A 22,412-nucleotide genomic window follows, 5' to 3' on the forward strand; every position below is an offset into this window, starting at 1 on the left:
TTGTTTACATGACTAATTGTATTTTATTTTATTTTTTTCTACAAATTGGTTTTAAATACCATTTTAAATCATTTGAAATTTAAGTGTATATTTTGTTTCCATCATCATACATATATTTTTTTTATTTTTTTTTCTGGTTTTCTTTTTCCACTTTATTCAAAATGATGGTAATAACAATACTAACTAATTATACAATTATATAGGTGTTTGGGGTTCTTGTACACAGACCTGAAGAAGTCTAGAAGGACGAAAGCGATCTTTGTTAACAATAGGTTATGAAAACAGAAACTGATTTTACATGCAAAATGTATATGTATATATTTATATATAATTTTGATCGCAAAATGAACTAAGGTTGATATATTTCCAGCCATGTAGTATATTGCCTTGTATAAAATCACAGACTTAATAATCTACTTATTAATTTGGTTAAATAAGATGTACCATTAAAGTACATTAGGGCTATATATTATTATGACAGCTACTAGGTAGGGCAGGACCAGCTCGAATGTCACACTGATGGGGGAAGGGATGTGAATTTAACATGTGTACCAATAACACTTTGTTTTACAGCACAATAAACCACTCCCATGCCTGATAAAAAGTATATATATATTTAGAAAGCTTGTGAGGAAATTATTACTCTATTTTTGTTTTACTTGGATCGCTTGTCTGTGTACTTAATAAAGAATTTTGACTGGAAACAGGCTGCCTGCCTTGCTTGGATTACTTTTGAATACTTAGTAATGCTGTAGAATTATATATTTTCTATTATTACTTTTTGACTTGACGAGTTTACGTTCACTACTTCTACTACTATTATCTGATCTGATTAATATACAGTGATTAACTAGAAATATATGGACTGAAAATCTTCCACACAGAGAAGTTTCTTACACTGTTTTGGAGAAACACTATCCTAACAATCAGGATAACAGAGTAGTCAAAAGGCATTAGAGAAACACTATCTTAACAATCAGGATAAGAGAGTAGTCAAAAGGCATTAGAGAAACACTATCCTAACAATCAGGTTAAGAGAGTAGCCAAAAGGCATTAGAGAAACACTATCCTAACAATCAGGTTAAGAGAGTAGTCAAAAGGCATTAGAGAAACACTATCCTAACAATCAGGTTAAGAGAGTAGTCAAAAGGCATTAGAGAAACACTATCCTAACAATCAGGTTAAGAGAGTAGCCAAAAGGCATTAGAGAAACACTATCCTAACAATCAGGTTAAGAGAGTAGTCAAAAGGCATTAGAGAAACACTATCCTAACAATCAGGTTAAGAGAGTAGTCAAAAGGCATTAGAGAAACACTATCCTAACAATCAGGTTAAGAGAGTAGTCAAAAGGCATTAGAGAAACACTATCCTAACAATCAGGTTAAGAGAGTAGTCAAAAGGCATTAGAGAAACACTATCCTAACAATCAGGTCAAGAGAGTAGTCAAAAGGCGTTAGAGAAACACTATCCTAACAATCAGGTCAAGAGAGTAGTCAAATGGCATTAGAGAATCACTATCCTAGCAATCAGGTCAAGAGAGTAGTCAAAAGGCATTAAAGAAACACTACCCTAACAATCAAGTCAAGAGAGTAGTCAAAAGGCATTAGAGAAACACTATCCTAACAATCAGGTCAAGAGAGTAGTCAAAAGGCATTAGAGAAACACTATCCTAACAATCAGTTTAAGAGAGTAGTCAAAAGGCATTAGAGAAACACTATCCTAACAATCAGGTTAAGAGAGTAGCCAAAAGGCGTCAGAGAAACACTATCCTAACAATCAGGTTAAGAGAGTAGTCAAAAGGCGTTAGAGAAACACTATCCTAACAATCAGGTTAAGAGAGTAGTCAAAAGGCGTTGGAGAAACACTATCCTAACAATCAGGTTAAGAGAGTAATCAAAAGGCGTTAGAGAAACACTATCCTAACAATCAAGTTAAGAGAGTAGTCAAAAGGCGTTAGAGAAACACTATCCTAACAATCAGGTTAAGAGAGTAGTCAAAAGGCGTTAGAGAAACACTATCCTAACAATCAGGTTAAGAGAGTAGTCAAAAGGCATTAGAGAAACACTATCCTAACAATCAGGTTAAGAGAGTAGTCAAAAGGCATTAGAGAAACACTATCCTAACAATCAGGTTAAGAGAGTAGTCAAAAGACGTTAGAGAAACACAATCCTAACAATCAGGTTAAGAGAGTAGTCAAAAGGCATTAGAGAAACGCTATCCTAACAATCAGGTAAAGACAGTAGTCAAAAGGCATTAGAGAAACACTATCCTAACAATCAGGTTAAGAAGGTAGTCAAAAGGCGTTAGAGAAACGCTATCCTAACAATCAGTTTAAGAGAGTAGTCAAAAGGCATTAGAGAATCACTATCCTAACAATCAGATTAAGAGAGTAGTCAAAAGGCATTAGAGAAACACTATCCTAACAATCAGGTTAAGAGAGTAGTCAAAAGGCATGCTAGAGAAACACTATCCTAACAATCAGGTTAAGAGAGTAGTCAAAAGGCGTAAGAGAAACACTATCCTAACAATCAGGTTAAGAGAGTAGTCAAAAGGCATTAGAGAAACACTATCCTAACAATCAGGTTAAGACAGTAGTCAAAAGGCATTAGAGAAACACTATCCTAACAATCAGGTTAAGAAAGTAGTCAAAAGGCGTTAGAGAAACACTATCCTAACAATCAGGTTAAGAGAGTAGTCAAAAGGCATTAGAGAAACACTATCCTAACAATCAGGTTAAGAGAGTAGTCAAAAGGCATTAGAGAAACACTATCCTAACAATCAGGTTAAGAGAGTAGCCAAAAGGCATTAGAGAAACACTATCCTAACAATCAGGTTAAGAGAGTAGTCAAAAGGCATTAGAGAAACACTATCCTAACAATCAGGTTAAGAGAGTAGTCAAAAGGCATTAGAGAAACACTATCCTAACAATCAGGTTAAGAGAGTAGTCAAAAGGCATTAGAGAAACACTATCCTAACAATCAGGTTAAGAGAGTAGTCAAAAGGCATTAGAGAAACACTATCCTAACAATCAGGTTAAGAGAGTAGTCAAAAGGCATTAGAGAAACACTATCCTAACAATCAGGTTAAGAGAGTAGTCAAAAGGCATTAGAGAAACACTATCCTAACAATCAGGTTAAGAGAGTAGTCAAAAGGCATTAGAGAAACACTATCCTAACAATCGGGTTAAGAGAGTAGTCAAAAGGCATTAGAGAAACACTATCCTAACAATCAGGTTAAGAGAGTAGTCAAAAGGCATTAGAGAAACACTATCCTAACAATCAGGTTAAGAGAGTAGTCAAAAGGCATTAGAGAAACACTATCCTAACAATCAGGTTAAGAGAGTAGTCAAAAGGCATTAGAGAAACACTATCCTAACAATCAGGTTAAGAGAGTAGCCAAAAGGCATTAGAGAAACACTATCCTAACAATCAGGTTAAGAGAGTAGTCAAAAGGCATTGGAGAAACACTATCCTAACAATCAGGTTAAGTGAGCAGTCAAAAGGCATTGGAGAAACACTATCAAAAAACAAGTAATCTCTGTGGTATCTCCAAAGCCTCAAAACAACCCACTAAAGGGTAGTGGGTCTAAAAACAAAACAGTGTAAGAAACTACTCTGTGTGGAAGATTTTCAGTCCATATATTTCTAGTTAATCACTGTATATTAATCAGATCAGACAATAGTAGTAAAAGTAGCGAACGTAAGCTCGTCATGTCAAAAAGTAATAATAGAAAATATATAATTCTACAGCATTACTAAGTATTCAAAGTAATCCAAGCAAGGCAGGCAGTCTGTCACAGTATCAAAATATTATTGAAGAAAACTGGGACATTGCCACAGGAAACCCTTTTCTGATTAACATCTTAGGTGAAGCCCCATCATTTGTTTATAGGAAGGCCAGGAATATTAGAAGTTTTGTTGAATTTAAACCTAGACCATGTGAGAAAAGCAGTAAAAGTTGTGAAATTAATTGTATATTTTGTATATTTATACAGCAAGGTGATAGTTTTTATTGCCCTTATTTAAAGAAGATCATTAAAACCAGTGCAGAGGGTGACTGTAACACTAAAAAAGTAATTTACAGGGCACAGTGCAATGAATGTGATGCATTCTATGTGGGCAAGACTGTAAATAAACTCAAGCGAAGGATTTCATGTCATCTGTCAGAAATCCGCTCTGGATGTAAAAATAATGCACTAGCCAAACACCTTTCTCTTCATAAAAGACACACAGGTTTTAAGTTCCAGATCCTGGATCGCATAGACATGGGTGATCTTGAAGGAGACATCCCGAACATTCTGGAGAAACATGGACTCATGTGGCAATTAAAGCTGAACTCGTTTAGAAAGTCTGGACTAAACTACTACTGTTCAATTAAAAGTGCAGTGGAACTTAGAAAATTGCCACATTGTTTACATGACTAATTGTATTTTATTTTATTTTTTCTACAAATTGGTTTTAAATACCATTTTAAATCATTTGAAATTTAAGTGTATATTTTGTTTCCATCATCATACATATATTTTTTTTTTAATTTTTTTTTCTGGTTTTCTTTTTTCCACTTTATTCAAAATGATGGTAATAACAATACTAACTAATTATACAATTATATAGGTTTTTAGGGTTCTTGTACACAGACCTGAAGAAGTCTAGAAGGACGAAAGCGATCTTTGTTAACAATAGGTTATGAAAACAGAAACTGATTTTTACATGCAAAATGTATATGTATATATTTATATATAATTTTTGATCGCAAAATGAACTAAGGTTGATATATTTCCAGCCATGTAGTATATTGCCTTGTATAAAATCACAGACTTAATAATCTACTTATTAATTTGGTTAAATAAGATGTACCATTAAAGTACATTAGAGCTATATATTATTATGACAGCTACTAGGTAGGGCAGGACCAGCTCGAATGTCACACTGATGGGGGAAGGGATGTGAATTTAACATGTGTACCAATAACACTTTGTTTTACAGCACAATAAACCACTCCCATGCCTGATAAAAAGTATATATATATTTAGAAAGCTTGTGAGGAAATTATTACTCTATTTTTGTTTTACTTGGATCGCTTGTCTGTGTACTTAATAAAGAATTTTTGACTGGAAACAGGCTGCCTGCCTTGCTTGGATTACTTTTGAATACTTAGTAATGCTGTAGAATTATATATTTTCTATTATTACTTTTTGACTTGACGAGTTTACGTTCACTACTTCTACTACTATTATCTGATCTGATTAATATACAGTGATTAACTAGAAATATATGGACTGAAAATCTTCCACACAGAGAAGTTTCTTACACTGTTTTGGAGAAACACTATCCTAACAATCAGGATAACAGAGTAGTCAAAAGGCATTAGAGAAACACTATCTTAACAATCAGGATAAGAGAGTAGTCAAAAGGCATTAGAGAAACACTATCCTAACAATCAGGTTAAGAGAGTAGCCAAAAGGCATTAGAGAAACACTATCCTAACAATCAGGTTAAGAGAGTAGTCAAAAGGCATTAGAGAAACACTATCCTAACAATCAGGTTAAGAGAGTAGTCAAAAGGCATTAGAGAAACACTATCCTAACAATCAGGTTAAGAGAGTAGCCAAAAGGCATTAGAGAAACACTATCCTAACAATCAGGTTAAGAGAGTAGTCAAAAGGCATTAGAGAAACACTATCCTAACAATCAGGTTAAGAGAGTAGTCAAAAGGCATTAGAGAAACACTATCCTAACAATCAGGTTAAGAGAGTAGTCAAAAGGCATTAGAGAAACACTATCCTAACAATCAGGTTAAGAGAGTAGTCAAAAGGCATTAGAGAAACACTATCCTAACAATCAGGTCAAGAGAGTAGTCAAAAGGCGTTAGAGAAACACTATCCTAACAATCAGGTCAAGAGAGTAGTCAAATGGCATTAGAGAATCACTATCCTAACAATCAGGTCAAGAGAGTAGTCAAAAGGCATTAAAGAAACACTACCCTAACAATCAAGTCAAGAGAGTAGTCAAAAGGCATTAGAGAAACACTATCCTAACAATCAGGTCAAGAGAGTAGTCAAAAGGCATTAGAGAAACACTATCCTAACAATCAGTTTAAGAGAGTAGTCAAAAGGCATTAGAGAAACACTATCCTAACAATCAGGTTAAGAGAGTAGCCAAAGGCGCCAGAGAAACACTATCCTAACAATCAGGTTAAGAGAGTAGTCAAAAGGCGTTAGAGAAACACTATCCTAACAATCAGGTTAAGAGAGTAGTCAAAAGGCATTGGAGAAACACTATCCTAACAATCAGGTTAAGAGAGTAATCAAAAGGCGTTAGAGAAACACTATCCTAACAATCAGGTTAAGAGAGTAGTCAAAAGGCGTTAGAGAAACACTATCCTAACAATCAGGTTAAGAGAGTAGTCAAAAGGCATTAGAGAAACACTATCCTAACAATCAGGTTAAGAGAGTAGTCAAAAGGCATTAGAGAAACACTATCCTAACAATCAGGTTAAGAGAGTAGTCAAAAGGCATTAGAGAAACACTATCCTAACAATCAGGTTAAGAGAGTAGTCAAAAGGCGTTAGAGAAACACAATCCTAACAATCAGGTTAAGAGAGTAGTCAAAAGGCATTAGAGAAACGCTATCCTAACAATCAGGTAAAGACAGTAGTCAAAAGGCATTAGAGAAACACTATCCTAACAATCAGGTTAAGAAGGTAGTCAAAAGGCGTTAGAGAAACGCTATCCTAACAATCAGTTTAAGAGAGTAGTCAAAAGGCATTAGAGAATCACTATCCTAACAATCAGGTTAAGAGAGTAGTCAAAAGGCATTAGAGAAACACTATCCTAACAATCAGGTTAAGAGAGTAGTCAAAAGGCGTTAGAGAAACACTATCCTAACAATCAGGTTAAGAGAGTAGTCAAAAGGCGTTAAGAGAAACACTATCCTAACAATCAGGTTAAGAGAGTAGTCAAAAGGCATTAGAGAAACACTATCCTAACAATCAAGTTAAGACAGTAGTCAAAAGGCATTAGAGAAACACTATCCTAACAATCAGGTTAAGAAAGTAGTCAAAAGGCGTTAGAGAAACACTATCCTAACAATCAGTTTAAGAGAGTAGTCAAAAGGCATTAGAGAATCACTATCCTAACAATCAGGTTAAGAGAGTAGTCAAAACGCATTAGAGAAACACTATCCTAACAATCAGGTTAAGAGAGTAGTCAAAAGGCGTTAAGAGAAACACTATCCTAACAATCAGGTTAAGAGAGTAGTCAAAAGGCATTAGAGAAACACTATCCTAACAATCAGGTTAAGACAGTAGTCAAAAGGCATTAGAGAAACACTATCCTAACAATCAGGTTAAGAAAGTAGTCAAAAGGCGTTAGAGAAACACTATCCTAACAATCAGTTTAAGAGAGTAGTCAAAAGGCATTAGAGAATCACTATCCTAACAATCAGGTTAAGAGAGTAGTCAAAAGGCATTAGAGAAACACTATCCTAACAATCAGGTTAAGAGAGTAGTCAAAAGGCATTAGAGAAACACTACCCTAACAATCAGGTTAAGAGAGTAGTCAAAAGGCGTTAAGAGAAACACTATCCTAACAATCAGGTTAAGAGAGTAGTCAAAAGGCGTTAGAGAAACACTATCCTAGCAATCAGGTTAAGAGAGTAGTCAAAAGGCGTTAGAGAAACACTATCCTAACAATCAGGTTAAGAGAGTAGTCAAAAGGCATTAGAGAAACACTATCCTAACAATCAGGTTAAGAGAGTAGTCAAAAGGCATTAGAGAAACACTATCCTAACAACCAGGTCAAGAGAGTAGTCAAAAGGCATTAGAGAAACACTATCCTAACAATCAGGTCAAGAGAGTAGTCAAAAGGCATTAGAGAAACACTATCCTAACAATCAGGTCAAAAGAGTAGTCAAAAGGCATTAGAGAAACACTATCCTAACAATCAGGTCAAGAGAGTAGTCAAAAGGCATTAGAGAAAAACTATCCTAACAATCAGGTCAAGGGAGTAGTCAAAAGGAATTAGAAAAACACTACCAGCTTATGTAAAGTAACTCATGAGGTGGCACAAAGAAGTACTATTAGGCTGCAAGACAATGACAGACAGTTCTGGAAGACAGCCAAAAGGCACCACAAGAGATGACAGCAACAACCTGCTTATCAGTTCACAGGACAACAATGACAGATGAAAGTAGTGCTTCCTGCAGCTTTTGAATGAAGAAAACCCCACAGAAATTGTACTGTATCTGTTGTTAAGGTCCACGATGATTCACTCCATAGCTTTGCAGATAAGACTAGTCAGACTAGTAGGTCTATATTTCCTGGAGTCAGTGGAAGCACCACCTTTGTGCAAAGGAATAACGGTGACCATTTTCCATTCAGCTGGGACAAAGCCGGTGCTTAAGACTATGACTAAAAAGAGTACCCAATGGTGTTGCTAATTCTTGTTGGAGCCCATGTAGGATGCAGCCTGGGATGTTATCAGGTCCCATAGATGCTGTGTTTTGGCCTTAGAGAGGGTGTTTATGCTCTGCTCTTTAGAGATACAAGGTAGGGGACAGATGGTAGGGATGTCATGGCGTAGGTGTGGCAGGGACAGGGGAGTGAAGTTTTTCACAGAACCTGTTGGCCAACAGGTTAGCTATGCCCACAGGCTCAATATATGTGGTATCATAAACTGCCAGTTCACCACAAATCTGGGCCTTTCCTTTTAGGTTACAGATGTAACTAAAGAACACCTTATGGTTGTCCTTAGTTGAGGAAGCTAATTTGGATTCATAGTTTGCTTTGGAAGACTTCACAAGAAGTCTTATATGCTTGTTTAAGCTGAGAAGGAAGTGTTTCCAGTCTATGGTTTGCTTCCTCTTACTCTTAGACAGCAATTTCTTCCTCTTATTGAAAAGCCTGTTAATGGCAATTGTCCACCAGGCAGGTTTGCTCCTCCCTGAGGAACTTGTTTTGGTCCTATCTCCTCTTATTGAAAAGCCTGTTAATGGCAATTGTCCACCAGGCAGGTTTGCTCCTCCCTGAGGAACTTGTTTTGGTCCTATCAGGTATGGCTGAGTCAATGCAGTTATACAGGTGTTTGTATAAAGCATTGGTGTAGAACTCAGCATAGTTGCCAATTCCATTGCGGGGGGTGTGAAGTGAAGCTGTTTATACCATCACGTAAGATGTTATAATCTGCTTTGGAGAAGTTTTTTTTTAGTTTAGTTGCTGCTGGGGAGGAGGGGTCAGGTGTGATTATTACTTTGAATGAGACTGATTTGTGGTCAGATCTCACCAGGGAAGGCCTCACTATGGGAGTGCTACTGTGGGTCCCCATATTGGTAGGCACTAGATCCAGGATGTTGGCACCCCTTGCAGGGGTGTCAACCAGCTGGTCCAGGGCACTAGAGTTAACTAAGTCAAAGAACCTTTAGGCAAGTGAGTTTGAGCATGAGTAATTTTATTTTTCATTTATTTATTTTACATTTGTTAACCGGGAAAGTCCAACTTGGAAAAAAGACAATTTTCAGCGGATGCCCACGGAGAAATGCTCCAGACACATGTCTTTGTAATGTGGGAGGAAACCGGAGCACCCGGATGAAACCCACACAAATGCAGGGAGGATATGCAGACTCCACACAGAAGGCACCCCAGCTGAGATTCGAACAAGAGAACCTCTTGCTGTGAGGCGACAATGTTACCGCTGCTCCACTGTGCTGTCCACCCATTTACCCAGTCAATGCATGGGTAGTTAAAGTCACCCAAAACCATAGTGCTCGGATGTACCTTGACAGACTTAATTAGATCAAAATAGGCAGAGTGGGTGTCCTGATTCATGGTGGGGGGTCCTGTACTTGAATAGGTATCCTACCAACAGTTAATTGCACCTGAAGTATCTCTAGGGCATCATACTGTTTAACCAATCTGGAGGTGTATTTATCTTTAATGAATACTGAAACACCACCTCCTCTAGTTTTCACACCTTCAGGTTGTGGTCCGAACGCGTGGAAGGAGGTGTAACCTGGTATAGCTGGGGTGCTCTCCACAGCCTTGAACCAGGTCTCCGTGACTGCACAAATGTCTGTGTCTTCCAAGGTGAGGACTGCTTCTAGTGCATGCAGTTTCATGTTAAGACTCCTACCATTTAGCAGCATAACCTTAAGGTTGTTTTTAGATGGAGTTTTTACCTTGGGAATTTTGTCTTTGAGACACTGCCTAAAAATGGTACTATGGGGGTGGCAAGAGCCTTAACCAGTAGACGAAATCCCAGGGGTGACAGATGAAGACCATCTCTGGCAAAGCATCGAGGTCTGTAGATTGTGTCATCCTAGACTGACAGATACTCGATCCCCTTAGAATGACACCAGAAACTAAGCCAATTATTGAAGTCAATCATTTTCTGCTTGTAGTGAGGTATCATCCTTGTTGAAGGTAAAATGCTGCTTAAGGCTGGGGACATACCTGCCTGAGACACATAATGCGAGAGCTCAGTCATGTCTCTCTTCATATAGTCCAGAGAGGTACATCTCAAATCATTCACACCAGCATGGACTGTGATGGAGTCATAACAGTGCCTGTTGTTGAGAGACTTGAGTGCATGTGTGGTATAGCGTATCCTGGCACCTGACAGACAGCTGACCATGACCTTTTCCTTATCCAGCCTGGTGAGAGGGACATCTGTGTGTCTCACGATGGAATCGCCTATGACTAATATGTTTGCTTTTGTGTTTTGCCTTAAGGGCTTGACAGGTGAGACACTGGTCCACAAGCTATTATGTGTATTGTGTTCTGTAGAGGAAGTTTTATGTGTAGCATGCTTGTGTTTAGGGTGACATAGGGTGCGTAATTGTAGACATGGCTCCTGATGGTATCCAAACACTACTGGTTTAGAAACTGGTTCACTTTTTCACCAGAAAGGTATACAATTGTTTAATAGTCACAGACTTGAATTACTCAATCTCATGTCTAAACACTATCAAATCTTAGTTAACAAACTGGTGGGTGAAGTTATTGACTTAGACGATGAGATCAAATCGGACAATGATTTTTCCATGGTACCAGTTTGATTACATTAGAATGTTTAATAGCATCAATCAACAGATGCAAAAATTTAAGTAAACAAAAGTAAAAAAACTACAAAGAGACCAGAAGGATTATAGTAATGGAGTAGCCTATCCAAACCCACCAGCTTCACAGACATGGAACCCCACTGGAGGTATGTATACACAGGTCCAAAACCAAGGAAACATTGCAGAGGATAATCAGGAGGAAGTGATGTCACCTAGACCAGGTACGAGTAACTCAAGTAACACAAACTACATGGAGAGTGATATTGGGGCGGATAACGATTTGTTTCGGCATAATCGGCCTGAAAATGGGAATCTTGTTCAAACTCAACAAGTTAACGTGCAAAATAATTTTTCCAAGTCCCAGGGACAGAACCACAATCGGCAACATCAAAATCAACCTTGAACGTACATTACCCGGGGAGCCAACTGACGAAAAAGGTAACTTATTAACAATGAATTATTACTACGGAATGAGAATCCTTGCAACATAGTTACTAACAAGGAAGGGGATTTCAAGATTTACAATTATTCAGATTATGTAATGGACAACAAACTAGTTGACTTGTTTGCTGAAGGAATGTCCTTTATACCTTCAAAACATTTGGACTTAGCGACACTACTATTGGATTTTTAGTTGTATATCCGTAAACTGAACATATCGGTCCTACTGGGCAACCAAGCCTGGAAGGAGGATGTACTACGTATTTCTAGCACATTTAACCCACCGACCCACCCAACACTTTCTCTATTTGATTGTATTTGTTAACTAGATTTCAGATCTAGGTTTGATACACTGAATGGCACTTTCAGTAAAGGTAATGTGTCCAAAACAGAGTTGGGTGCTTTAACTTACTTTAGAGGCTTACCAATACGTATAATGAAGCCAGATAAAGGGGGTGGGTTGGTTGCAATGAATGTCACAGATTACATAGAAAGGATGCAAAATGTACTTGATAGTGATGCATACACCAAAGTTAGTTTGAACTAATTAAATGTGGCCTATGGGCGTATCAGATCATTTACTAATGATCTGTTTATTGATGCCTCCATTGATGTACACATGTATGACTATCTTTCAACACCATCTCCTAGAATACTGATGTTCTGTATTTCAAAGATTCAAAAGTGTGTTGTGGATCCATCAATGAGGGCTTTGGTGAATGCTAGACAGTCTATAACTTACCCATGTGCAAAAGTAGTTGATTCAATTCTTAAGAAATACATTTCCCAAGAGTCCCAGATATGTAATAACTCTTGGTCTTTTTTGTCAGAGATTAATGACTTGGTGTTTAGGGGTGAATTCACCCTTTTGACTGTAGACATGTGTGATCTATATACCTCTATAACGCATACTTTGAGGACTGAATGGGTGGCTGACCACATGAGATCGAAAAGTGCGTCCCTGGACAAAATAAGGTTAATTGAGGACTTACTGGGTATTATCTTGGCAAACAACTATGTGATGTTTGATAAGAAGTTTTACTTACAAAGAATCAGAGTAGCAATGGGCTCACCATGTGGGGTGAGTTTCCCCAACTTGGCAATGGCCTATTGGGAACATGAATTCATTATGGGTAACAGTACCATCAGTATACACATTGTTTTTTATACCCGGTTTATTGATGATATTTTTATGATCATGAAAGGAGATATAAATAAGGCCAATGATATGGTCAATTATTTAAATAACACTACTGACTTTTTGATGTTCACTAGTTCCTATCATGAGGATATAATAGCCTACCTCGATGTCGAATTAAAGAAGGATAGGACTAATCAGAAGTACATCTCAAGGATTTATAGGAAAAAAACCTATTGTAACACCTTTTTACATTTCACTAGCTCGCACCCGTTTCATCAAAAGAAATCAGTCCTTAAGGGCCAACTGGTGTGGGCAGTGAGAATGATTAGTGAGGACGAAGCATTCAAGGATGAATATGTAAATCTTAGTCAGATGTTTTCACATACAAGTTACCCAGAAGTTCTTATAACTCAAATAGTAACTGAAGTTCAAACCAAATGGAGAACAGGTTTTTATGTACGTATACTAACTGGGAGGGAGTTTAATATCAACAGAAATGTGAGCCCCTGTTCTGAATCGACAGTCCAATTGGACATCAACAAAATGCCTGGTAGTTTTACCAGTTCTCCCTATTCCTTGAGCTTTATAACCTCTTTTAGTATGGATGCACAGGAAATGAAAAAGATATTGGTTAAAAACTGGGACTTATTGATTCAAATAGGGAGATCATGCACAAGGTAGGTTCTTACGCAACAGTCATCTTTAGAAGTAGAAACCCTGGTATGTATAAATGTGATGTGTAATCAATGTAAACACTTGGAAATAGGACATAGCTTTAAGATTAGGAATAGAGTATATCGTACTAGATGCAGATTTAACTGTAATTCTAGATCAATAGTTTATTTAGCTCAAAGCCAACATTGTACGGCGTTTTACATTGGTAAAACGGACCGTAAACTTAGGAAATGGGTGTATGAACATATGTATTGTATTAATTGAAACAAGTTAGAAAATGCATTGGCACGGCACTGTGCCGATTACCCGACCCATAAGTTTAAATTCCGGGTTATCGACCAGGTCCCAGTGGATATTAGGGGGGGGTCCAACATCCCTACTATTGGAAAGGTTGACATTAATTTGGCAATTGAGGACGAATTCTGGTTACTCACCGGGGTTGAACGAAACTTGCTCTATTGCATGTATTTTGAAATTGAAAAGCCTGGTAAGATGATTTGTAAGTTGGATTACAACTAAATTAGACATCTGTATTAATACGGGCTGCGTTAGATTTCTTCAACTTGCTTGTTATCTAGTATTTTAGTGTTTGTTTTAATACGAACCATGTGCACATAGACTTGTACATGACAGAAAGAGGTTTAGTAATTCTGTTTTCTAGTATGCTTGACTAGTTTGTAACACCAAGGTTTAACAGCTGATGGTCACATATTGTGGCGAGCCTTAATTTAAGGATTAGTGGATAAGGAATGCTGCATCTGATGAAGTTTAGTCACTTTACTAGACGAAAAGTGCTTAATGTTATTTGGACTTGGCTTTTGTTTTACATTCATTTTATTAAATTTCATGTGGGTACAATTGTGTGGACTTCCTTAGTCTTTGTTGTCATGTTAGCCTTACAGCAAACAGCTCAGAAAGGGCAGATCATCAAAGCTACTATATGCTGATGATGTGGTACTACATGCAGACTTTGAACAGGAACTTCAAATGATATGGAACCGGAATGCAAAACTGAAGGCACATGGAATAAAACTAATACACAGAAAACATTGTTAATGGCAGAAGAAACTGACAATTTAGATAAAAGGGAAAACAGTGGAATAAGTTAAGCTTTCCAAGTATCTGGGAGGGCCGTCTGAGTACAACGGAAGTCTGACTGAGGAGTTCAAAGGTATAAGAGGAGCTGCAGCCAGCTGGCACAGAGTGTCAGGGGTAATGTATGACAGGACATTTTGAAATAATCTGAAGAGTAAGGTACAGAAAACAATGGTATGACCAGCTGGATGGCACAGAAGCATGGCTGCTGAAGTCAGAGGAATCATGGAAGTTTAAAGCTATGGGGATGAAGTGCCCAACATGTGTAGTAGCATGGACTGTAGGACAGACAAAGAAGTAAGGGCATCAGAGCAAAAGTAAAAGTAATCCTAACTATGGAGAAGGTCAAGAAAAACAGCGTACGGTGGTTCAATCACATATGCAACAAGCAGAAGCTGAGTTCATGAAGCAGATCGGGGAGTCAAGATGAAAGCAAAAGGAGATGAGGATGTCCAGCCAAGAGTTGGATGGACTGCACGAGAAAGGACCTGCATCATTCAGGCATGATTCTTAAAGAAAGAAGGAGAGTGTCTCTGAGGTGAGAGTGATGACGGTTGACACAGCACCTCGGCCCCATGATGATGACTTCAGACTGCATCACTAAGAGGCACAACAAGGAACGTCCGAATTTGATGCTAAAAGCAGCAGTGCAAGGCAAACAACTGAGCTCTGTTACCATGGCAACAAATCAGTGTTCCTACTTATATGCATCACTTTATTTCTGCAAACCTCAACAATAAAAAGTGTACTGAAATCAGCTAATGTGTTATGCTTGTTATAGGAAAATACTGTTTATTACACATGACTTCTCATGCAAACTGTCATTGGAGCATACGAACTTACTAGACTACTGGCCCTGAAGCCCTTACAAGCCTAGCCAAGAATTTAGTCCATCATTCCTTAATTACCTTTCTGTCCCCCTTTTTCCATATCAATTTAATTGATGCATAAAAATTCTTCTATCAGTCCTTTTTCCATCCATGCATTAAATACATTTATTAAAATTATCAGTTTATTTTCTGCCATTCTTATACCACTTATAATCTAAGATATCCAGTCCAGGTATTGTATCATCGACATTTTAACACCTCCTAAATAACTGCATACACACTAACCTGCTCATTGGACCTTTCTATGATGAACATGGAGTGACATTATTTTTCTGACAATTACTTATCCTCCAGTTTTGTTACTTGCTATACAGAATATGTCCATACCAGCAGTCATCTGACATAATCTTGCAGTGTCTAGCTACACAACTGCACAGATAGTCAAGTGTTATCCTTTACAGCTTCACAGGTAAGTACTAAGCCAGCTGCCCTTGCTAGCATTTTAAACTTAGTTAGATTCCCTCTTTGTGCTTGAAATAACCTGTCCCATTTGGTTACAAATTGGCCTTAACCATAACATGGTCAATAATAATATATATTTCCCCTAATGAGAATAAACAGGATCATACCATAGATAATTTGAGGGGACCCATTATACCTCTCAACTGTACAGATTTTCGCAGAATGTCCAGATTTTTGCCTCATACTTTTGATGTGTTCCTCCTAAAATCTGTACTTTTCTGGCAAATAGCTGAGAATTAAAGTCATTAAATAATGACAAACATTTAAGTATAAGGCTCCACATCCTTCAGAAAATTCATGCTAATGCAAAACCTATTATTCTATCAACTTTCTAAGTTTGTAAGAGCAATATTTAAAATCTGTCCCTATTTGTCCCCCATCATTTTAGGCTGTGTCCAGATTTTTTGATCTGGACCCATGCATGGGATAAAGCGTTTAGGAGCTACATCTGTCCATTAGTAGTACAGGGTGGGGCAGTCATGGGGTAAATGTTCTGTTTCCCATCCATAGATCTAAGCTGCACTTCAAAATGGACAGAGATGAACTTTGTTTTATGTGGATGAGAAGTCTGTTCCACAGCTTTGGTATCCCACTACGAAATCACCTGTCCCTCCAAACCATTCTGTTGATCTTTCAGAAGAGATTTAGAATAAGTTTACAATTGAAAAAACACACTGCTGTAATAGAAGCACTCAATTCCTTTGTCCAATTCACTATTTCAAACCCTTTACCCTCAAATATGTACTCTGAGGTAAATGGGAAGATACAAATTTAATGAACGAGCAAACATGATTTACAAATGCAATGAACAAACTGAAGAAAAACTGTACTACTGACTGGCTATAAATAAGCCTCACAGTTAGATTGGGAGGGGTGTGGCTGGGCCGTATAGTTTATATTAGTGATTTTTGTTTCTATATTTCCAAAGTGCTCAGGTCTGTCTTAAATACAAAATCTGGTATACATTACATAGAGGTGGGAACCTTTGCTTAAATTTAAAGATTTCCAGTAACTAAGAATATGGTTAGTGCCATGATTTTCATTTATTATTTCATTCTTCAGTTACCCACTTAATCCATTTCAGGGTCAGGGGGAACTGGATCCTGTTCTGACACACAATGGGCAGAGAAACTAACCAAAGATGGTGCCAGAATAGTGCAAGTTGTGCACACACACACACACACACACACACACACACACACACACTTTGATTCACCTTCAGGATGTCTTGGATGTGGAAGGAAACCAGAGAATCAGGCGAAAAGCTACAAAGGCACAGAAGGATATGCAGACTTCACACAAAAGAAAAGCCAGCTGAGAATTGAAAAATAGCCAAGTGCTATGAGGCAGTAACTAGTGCCAATGTTGCTGCCTTATCATGAAGTTTTATTAACTTTATTTTATGTTTTAAAACACTACAATGCCATATACTCAAAACTAAACAGTTAAATAACTGCAAATATCTAATACTGAAAACTGCAGAATAAGAACATACACAATTGCTACCACAAGAGCAACACAGTTCGATTTTAATTTTATTTTTTCATAGCTACTTTGCACTACTGTTTTAAACAACAGATAACTATTAATGCCTAGGTCCCCCACAGATACCAGTAGACTCTGCGTTCCTTAGCTCCAGCTTATGGTTCTGGTTTGGTTCCCAGCAACACAAAATTGCAAACTTTAGAAAGTCAAGACCATGCTGCCCCTTATGGTCAAGATGAGAAAATCAACAGATATTTATGTAAAAGCAGCTAGTTCCTCTACAGCTGTCAGTAGATCAGAATTCCTTACCGGCAGCTTCATGTTTCTCTGTCCCTATTCCCATCAATAACAGAAAAACTCAATGTTCATACAACTTTTATGGTTTACGATTAGAAGCACAGGGGATATTTATGTAATACAAACTACTTTTTCCTGCAGCTGACAGTGCAACAGAATTCCTTACTTACACGCCCCCATCTCTCCCCCTCAATAACACAAAATGTCATGTTTAGAAACACAAGTATATGCCCTTTTATGGTTCAGGGCTAAGGATATTTACATAATACAAAGCACTTCCCTCTGCATCTCACAGTAGCCCAGAATTCCTTTCCTGAGATTACAGCTACATGGTTTACTGCTCCTACCCCCCCTCCAAAAAAAAAAACCCACAAACGGCAGAGTTGATGATCACAAGGGACTGGAAAAGTTGAAGTCATCAGTACACAGAAAGTAGATTACCTCATCAGCACAGGAGTTCTTACCTCCAACTTCATAATCCTTAAGTTTCAGCCTGCACAAGTCACACTGTTCAGGGACTCTGTCAGCTATTTCTTGTAACTGCCAAAAACTGGCTATATAATAATAAGTCACAATAATCAATGTATTTCTGCAATTTTCTGCACAGGAAGCAAAGCTGTCTTCTGCAACTTTTTGAAAGCTAACACTCACTTCCTGTGTGTCTCTGAAATGTGCCACTACACTGTGCTGGTTACCTGATTAATATTCATGAAATAATAATGACATGAAACTACACAGGGTGGAGTTTGTATAAATATTTAATAAGATAGGCTGGTACATCCATCAGCTTTTCACCCTACACTACTAGCACAGACACTTTCACTATGAATTTGTGATTCATGTAAACCAGAACAAACTTGGTTCTATTGAGTGAGTCCCATGTTCCTTCTGGATTCTGTTGTTTGTTATTTTACAGAACCTAGACACTGTCTTGTAATTTCTAGACTTCTGCAGTCTCTTTTCTTGAACTCTGCAAGACAAAATTTAATTTCCACATGCATAGCCACTAAAAAGGCAAGCTGCAGTATTGCTAACAAGTGAATTATCGACATATATTTATCCCCTGAGGAGTACTATAAGAGATGATGTGAAATTGTTTCTTTTTTCAACTATTGCTGAGAAGTAAAAAAAAAAGAAAGAAAAGTGTGTGTGTGTGTGTGTGTGTGTGTGTGTGTGTGTGTGTGTGTGTGTGTGTGTGTGTGTGTGTAGATTATATATAATTGATTCACTGAAAACTCATTTCACGGAATTTCAATTCACCTTCAAAAAATTGCTGAAAGCTCAAATTACTGAAAACTCATTTCACTGAATCACATTTCACTGAATGTAAGTATTGTTGGGCAAATAAAACATATATGCTCTACTCCTCACGGTAGTGCAATCCTGGAGTTAGTATATATAGTTGGGGGGGGGCACAGCCCCCCAAATTGGGGGGTGTGGGGGTCTAATTCAAATTAATGAAAGACCACTTACCCGAAAATGAAATTGCCGATTCAAGATGTCCGAAACCTGATTTTAACAAATGACCGTATTGCCGAAACTTTTTTCAGAGCAAGAATCCACTTGACCAACATTTCACAAAGAAACGTACTGGAGTATCTCCAGCCCACCCAGGTTTGGGCTCCTAACTAAATATACCAAACTCCAAGATCACACTACAGTGGGGAATAGGACAAATTTCCCCATGCTGGCCATCTGGATACTTGCCCTGAGAAAAGTTTTGGCAATAAAGTTGTTCATTGAAATCAAGTTTCAGACATCTTATCTTGTCTTCAGGTAAGTGGATTTTCATTCATTTGAAGTGTGTGTGTGTGTGTGTGTGTGTGTGTGTGTGTGTGTGTGTGTGTGTGTGTGTGTGTGTGTGTATATATATATATATATATATATATATATATATATATAGTCTGTTTGGCTGAACTATAATTCAGATTTCTCTACCTTTTCTAGAAGCTGAATAGTATATCTATCCAACACTTTATATTTGTTTTCTTCCTTTCAGCAAAAGAATTACTTTACGGTTGTCCAGTCTGTCATTATTACCACCCCTTTAAAACACTATCCTAATCATGCACTAGCCTTTCTGTGAAGAAAGAATTCCTCAGAATGTTCAAATTGTGCTTTTTTTTTTACTTTCCATAATGCTCTTTCACTGTCCATCAGATCTCTTTCAAACTCAGTCCAATGGCATGTTCGTTCTCCTCTTGCTACCAGGACTAATGAGGCAAGTCAAGTGTGGAGAAAAGGTAGTCGAATAGACTGACAGATTAAGACCTAACCCCCGCAAGCCAGTTCCATATCCACTTGGGCTTCCATTCTGACAGATGACTGTCCCCTACTTCTGTGATGACCTGCCTGTTTTGGGGATGCACCCATCAGGAGCATGCAGTTACACATTACAAGACCACATTCCACTTCTGCAGGAGCACATCACCTTTACTCTGCCCCCCCCCCATATGACATGCAGTATACTATGCTGTGTTCTCTAGTAAACACCAGCAACAGAGGAGCTACACTCCTCTGCAACATATAACCCTCCTTCTTCTCCCATAAAAAAAGATGTCTGGGCATGGTCCTCCTCATTTTCCACTCTCCCCTCATCATTTTTTTAGTGACAGAGTTGTTAATCGAACCACAGTAGCCTGGGTCACAGACATTGAAAAAGAGTAGGTCCAATATTGATTCCTGTGGTTCCTCACTACAAGCTGCCCTTACTGACCTGCAACCAGAACTTTAGCAAGATATTATGGTGTCCTGTGCAGTTCTCCTTCTCTGCCACCCCCAACTTGAAGTTAAAGACCAAACAAAAGTCCTCTCCAAAGACAAAACCAGGTAGTCTGCACCCCAATCAGGGGTAATAAAATCCTAGACTTGGTCCTCACCAATATGGGACAGCTCTGCTCCCTACCAGTTGTAACTCCCTCCATGGTCAAATCGGACAACAAATCAGTCACGTTCACCTTGAGACTGAAGCCTCCAAAACTATGGTATACAGAAATTTTGCCAAGGCTAAGGTACTGAAACCGAGTGATGACCTGGCTAAATTTGACACTCCCTTCCAACTTGATTACCCCTACTGTTTATGGGATATCCTTTACCCCTAAATTCTATAAACATGTAAATAGCTGCACAGAGGCATCTATTTCCTTCCAAAGAAAATACAATTTCAGATTCAAAAATAACCCGAAATATAAACATTCTCTATAATTAAAAAAAAACTTAATTGAACATAAAAATAAATGTAATTCTCAAGATGCAAAAAAAGCTGTTGACAAACTTAACAGGGAACCCCAGACCCTCATCAACTCAACCAAAGCCATATATGATACAAAAATTGCCACCTAGGTAAAGGATAACCACAAAGTCTTCCTTATGTTAGAGACCTCAGAAACAATACCCACCAGTGTGCAGAGCTAAGAATAAATGAAATCCCATACTCAGACCCAAAGGAAATAACCAATCCACTAGAGGATAAATTTAGTTTTAACTTTACCCTACCTCCCCTCCTCCTTTTATAGATCTCATCTGTACATCTACAATCCTTTAAAGCTTCCATGAACAAGTCCTTAAAGCACTATCCATGGTCAAGTACATGCTTCTGCTGGGCCAGATATCATACTGGGCAGCTTACTGGCCACCCTGAGCAGGACCGATCAAACCCCTTACCAAGACTAATCAGTGTAGGCCACCAAACATGCTATGTACTGGGCAAATGGAGAGCAACAACTGTCATTCTCTTGCCCAAATGTGGGATGTAAACAGACCTGGGAAATTATATATCTATAAGTCTTAATAGCCTCATCTGTAAGGCCATAGAAAGGATTGCTATGGAAATGACAAATAACAACATAGGTAACCTATAAATTCTTGACCTAAGTCAGTATGGATTTGTTAAGGACAGATCCTGCCTACTTAACTGGTTGACTTCTTTGAAAAGGTTACTGAAGCAATGGATGAGGGCAAACCAGTACACACTGCATATCTAGACCTCACAAAGGTGTTCAACAACATCCCACACTCCAGTATCATAGATACACTACCCAGGCTAAATGTTACCCCCTATATAACTTATTCAATAGCAAACTGGATCAGAAATAGAACCCAAGAAATTAGGGAAGGCTGCTCTATCTTCTTCAAAAGATAGGTCACTAGTGATATACTCCGTGGTCCAGTCTTTTCACCAATTCTCTTTGACATTTACTTGTCAGAGGTCAAAGCAACTGTTAAGGGATACCAAAAATTTCCAAGAAGGCCTTTCCTAAATCAGTAGATGCTGCCAAAACCATGGACTAAAAATGAATGCCAAGATCTGTCCTTAACAAATCCAAACTGGCACACCTCATCACAAAAGGTTTCTCATCCAGAAAAAAAGAGGTCATTGTTCCCCTCTACTCATCACTCATTAGACCCATTATAGAGTACAACGCCCCTTTTGGTATGTACCTCACAAGACATCTACAACAACTGGAAAGGCCGCAAAAATACCTCACAAAGAGGATTACTGGCCTCAAACAGATGCCTTATGCAGACCGTCTCAAAAAACTCCAGCTTTACTCCATCGCATATTGCCTACTCAGACGCGATCTATGCCTAACATACAAAGCTATGTCTAACCCAGAGCTATTGGACATGCTCCACTTAAAGAAATCCCAATCCCTCCGAGCTACACACTCTAGGGACCTAAACCTTGTCACCACAATAAACAGAACATGCTGGAGGGATAGATTCCTGTCCCAGAGACTTCCCATACTCTGGAACAGACTACCTATCTATGTCAAACAGAGCTCCTCATTAGCAGTCTTCAAGAAAAATCTTGATGATTGGATGGGTAATAGGAAATTCACTCCGGGGATCACTTCTATGGTTCTGCTTGACA

The 22,412-nt window shown here is 38.1% G+C and overlaps 2 protein-coding genes across 2 annotated transcripts in view; one reads left to right on the plus strand and one right to left on the minus strand.

The window, feature by feature from the left end:
- The window catches only part of LOC122798794 (gastrula zinc finger protein XlCGF57.1-like), a 147,525-nt gene extending 129,337 nt beyond the window's left edge, over positions 1-18,188 (minus strand). Inside the window, exon 1 of the mRNA XM_044067905.1 lies at positions 18,004-18,188. Coding sequence (XP_043923840.1) covers positions 18,004-18,015 — 12 coding nt within the window. The 5' untranslated portion in view covers positions 18,016-18,188. The remainder of the gene's footprint in view (positions 1-18,003) is intronic.
- The window catches only part of LOC122798790 (zinc finger protein 271-like), a 651,855-nt gene that overhangs the window by 353,325 nt on the left and 276,118 nt on the right, over positions 1-22,412 (plus strand). The gene's annotated exons all lie outside the window — the stretch shown is intronic.

The sequence above is a fragment of the Protopterus annectens genome, chromosome 3.part1, assembly GCF_019279795.1.
Source record: "Protopterus annectens isolate FY-2018-M chromosome 3.part1, PAN1.0, whole genome shotgun sequence".
NCBI lineage: Eukaryota > Metazoa > Chordata > Ceratodontiformes > Protopteridae > Protopterus > Protopterus annectens.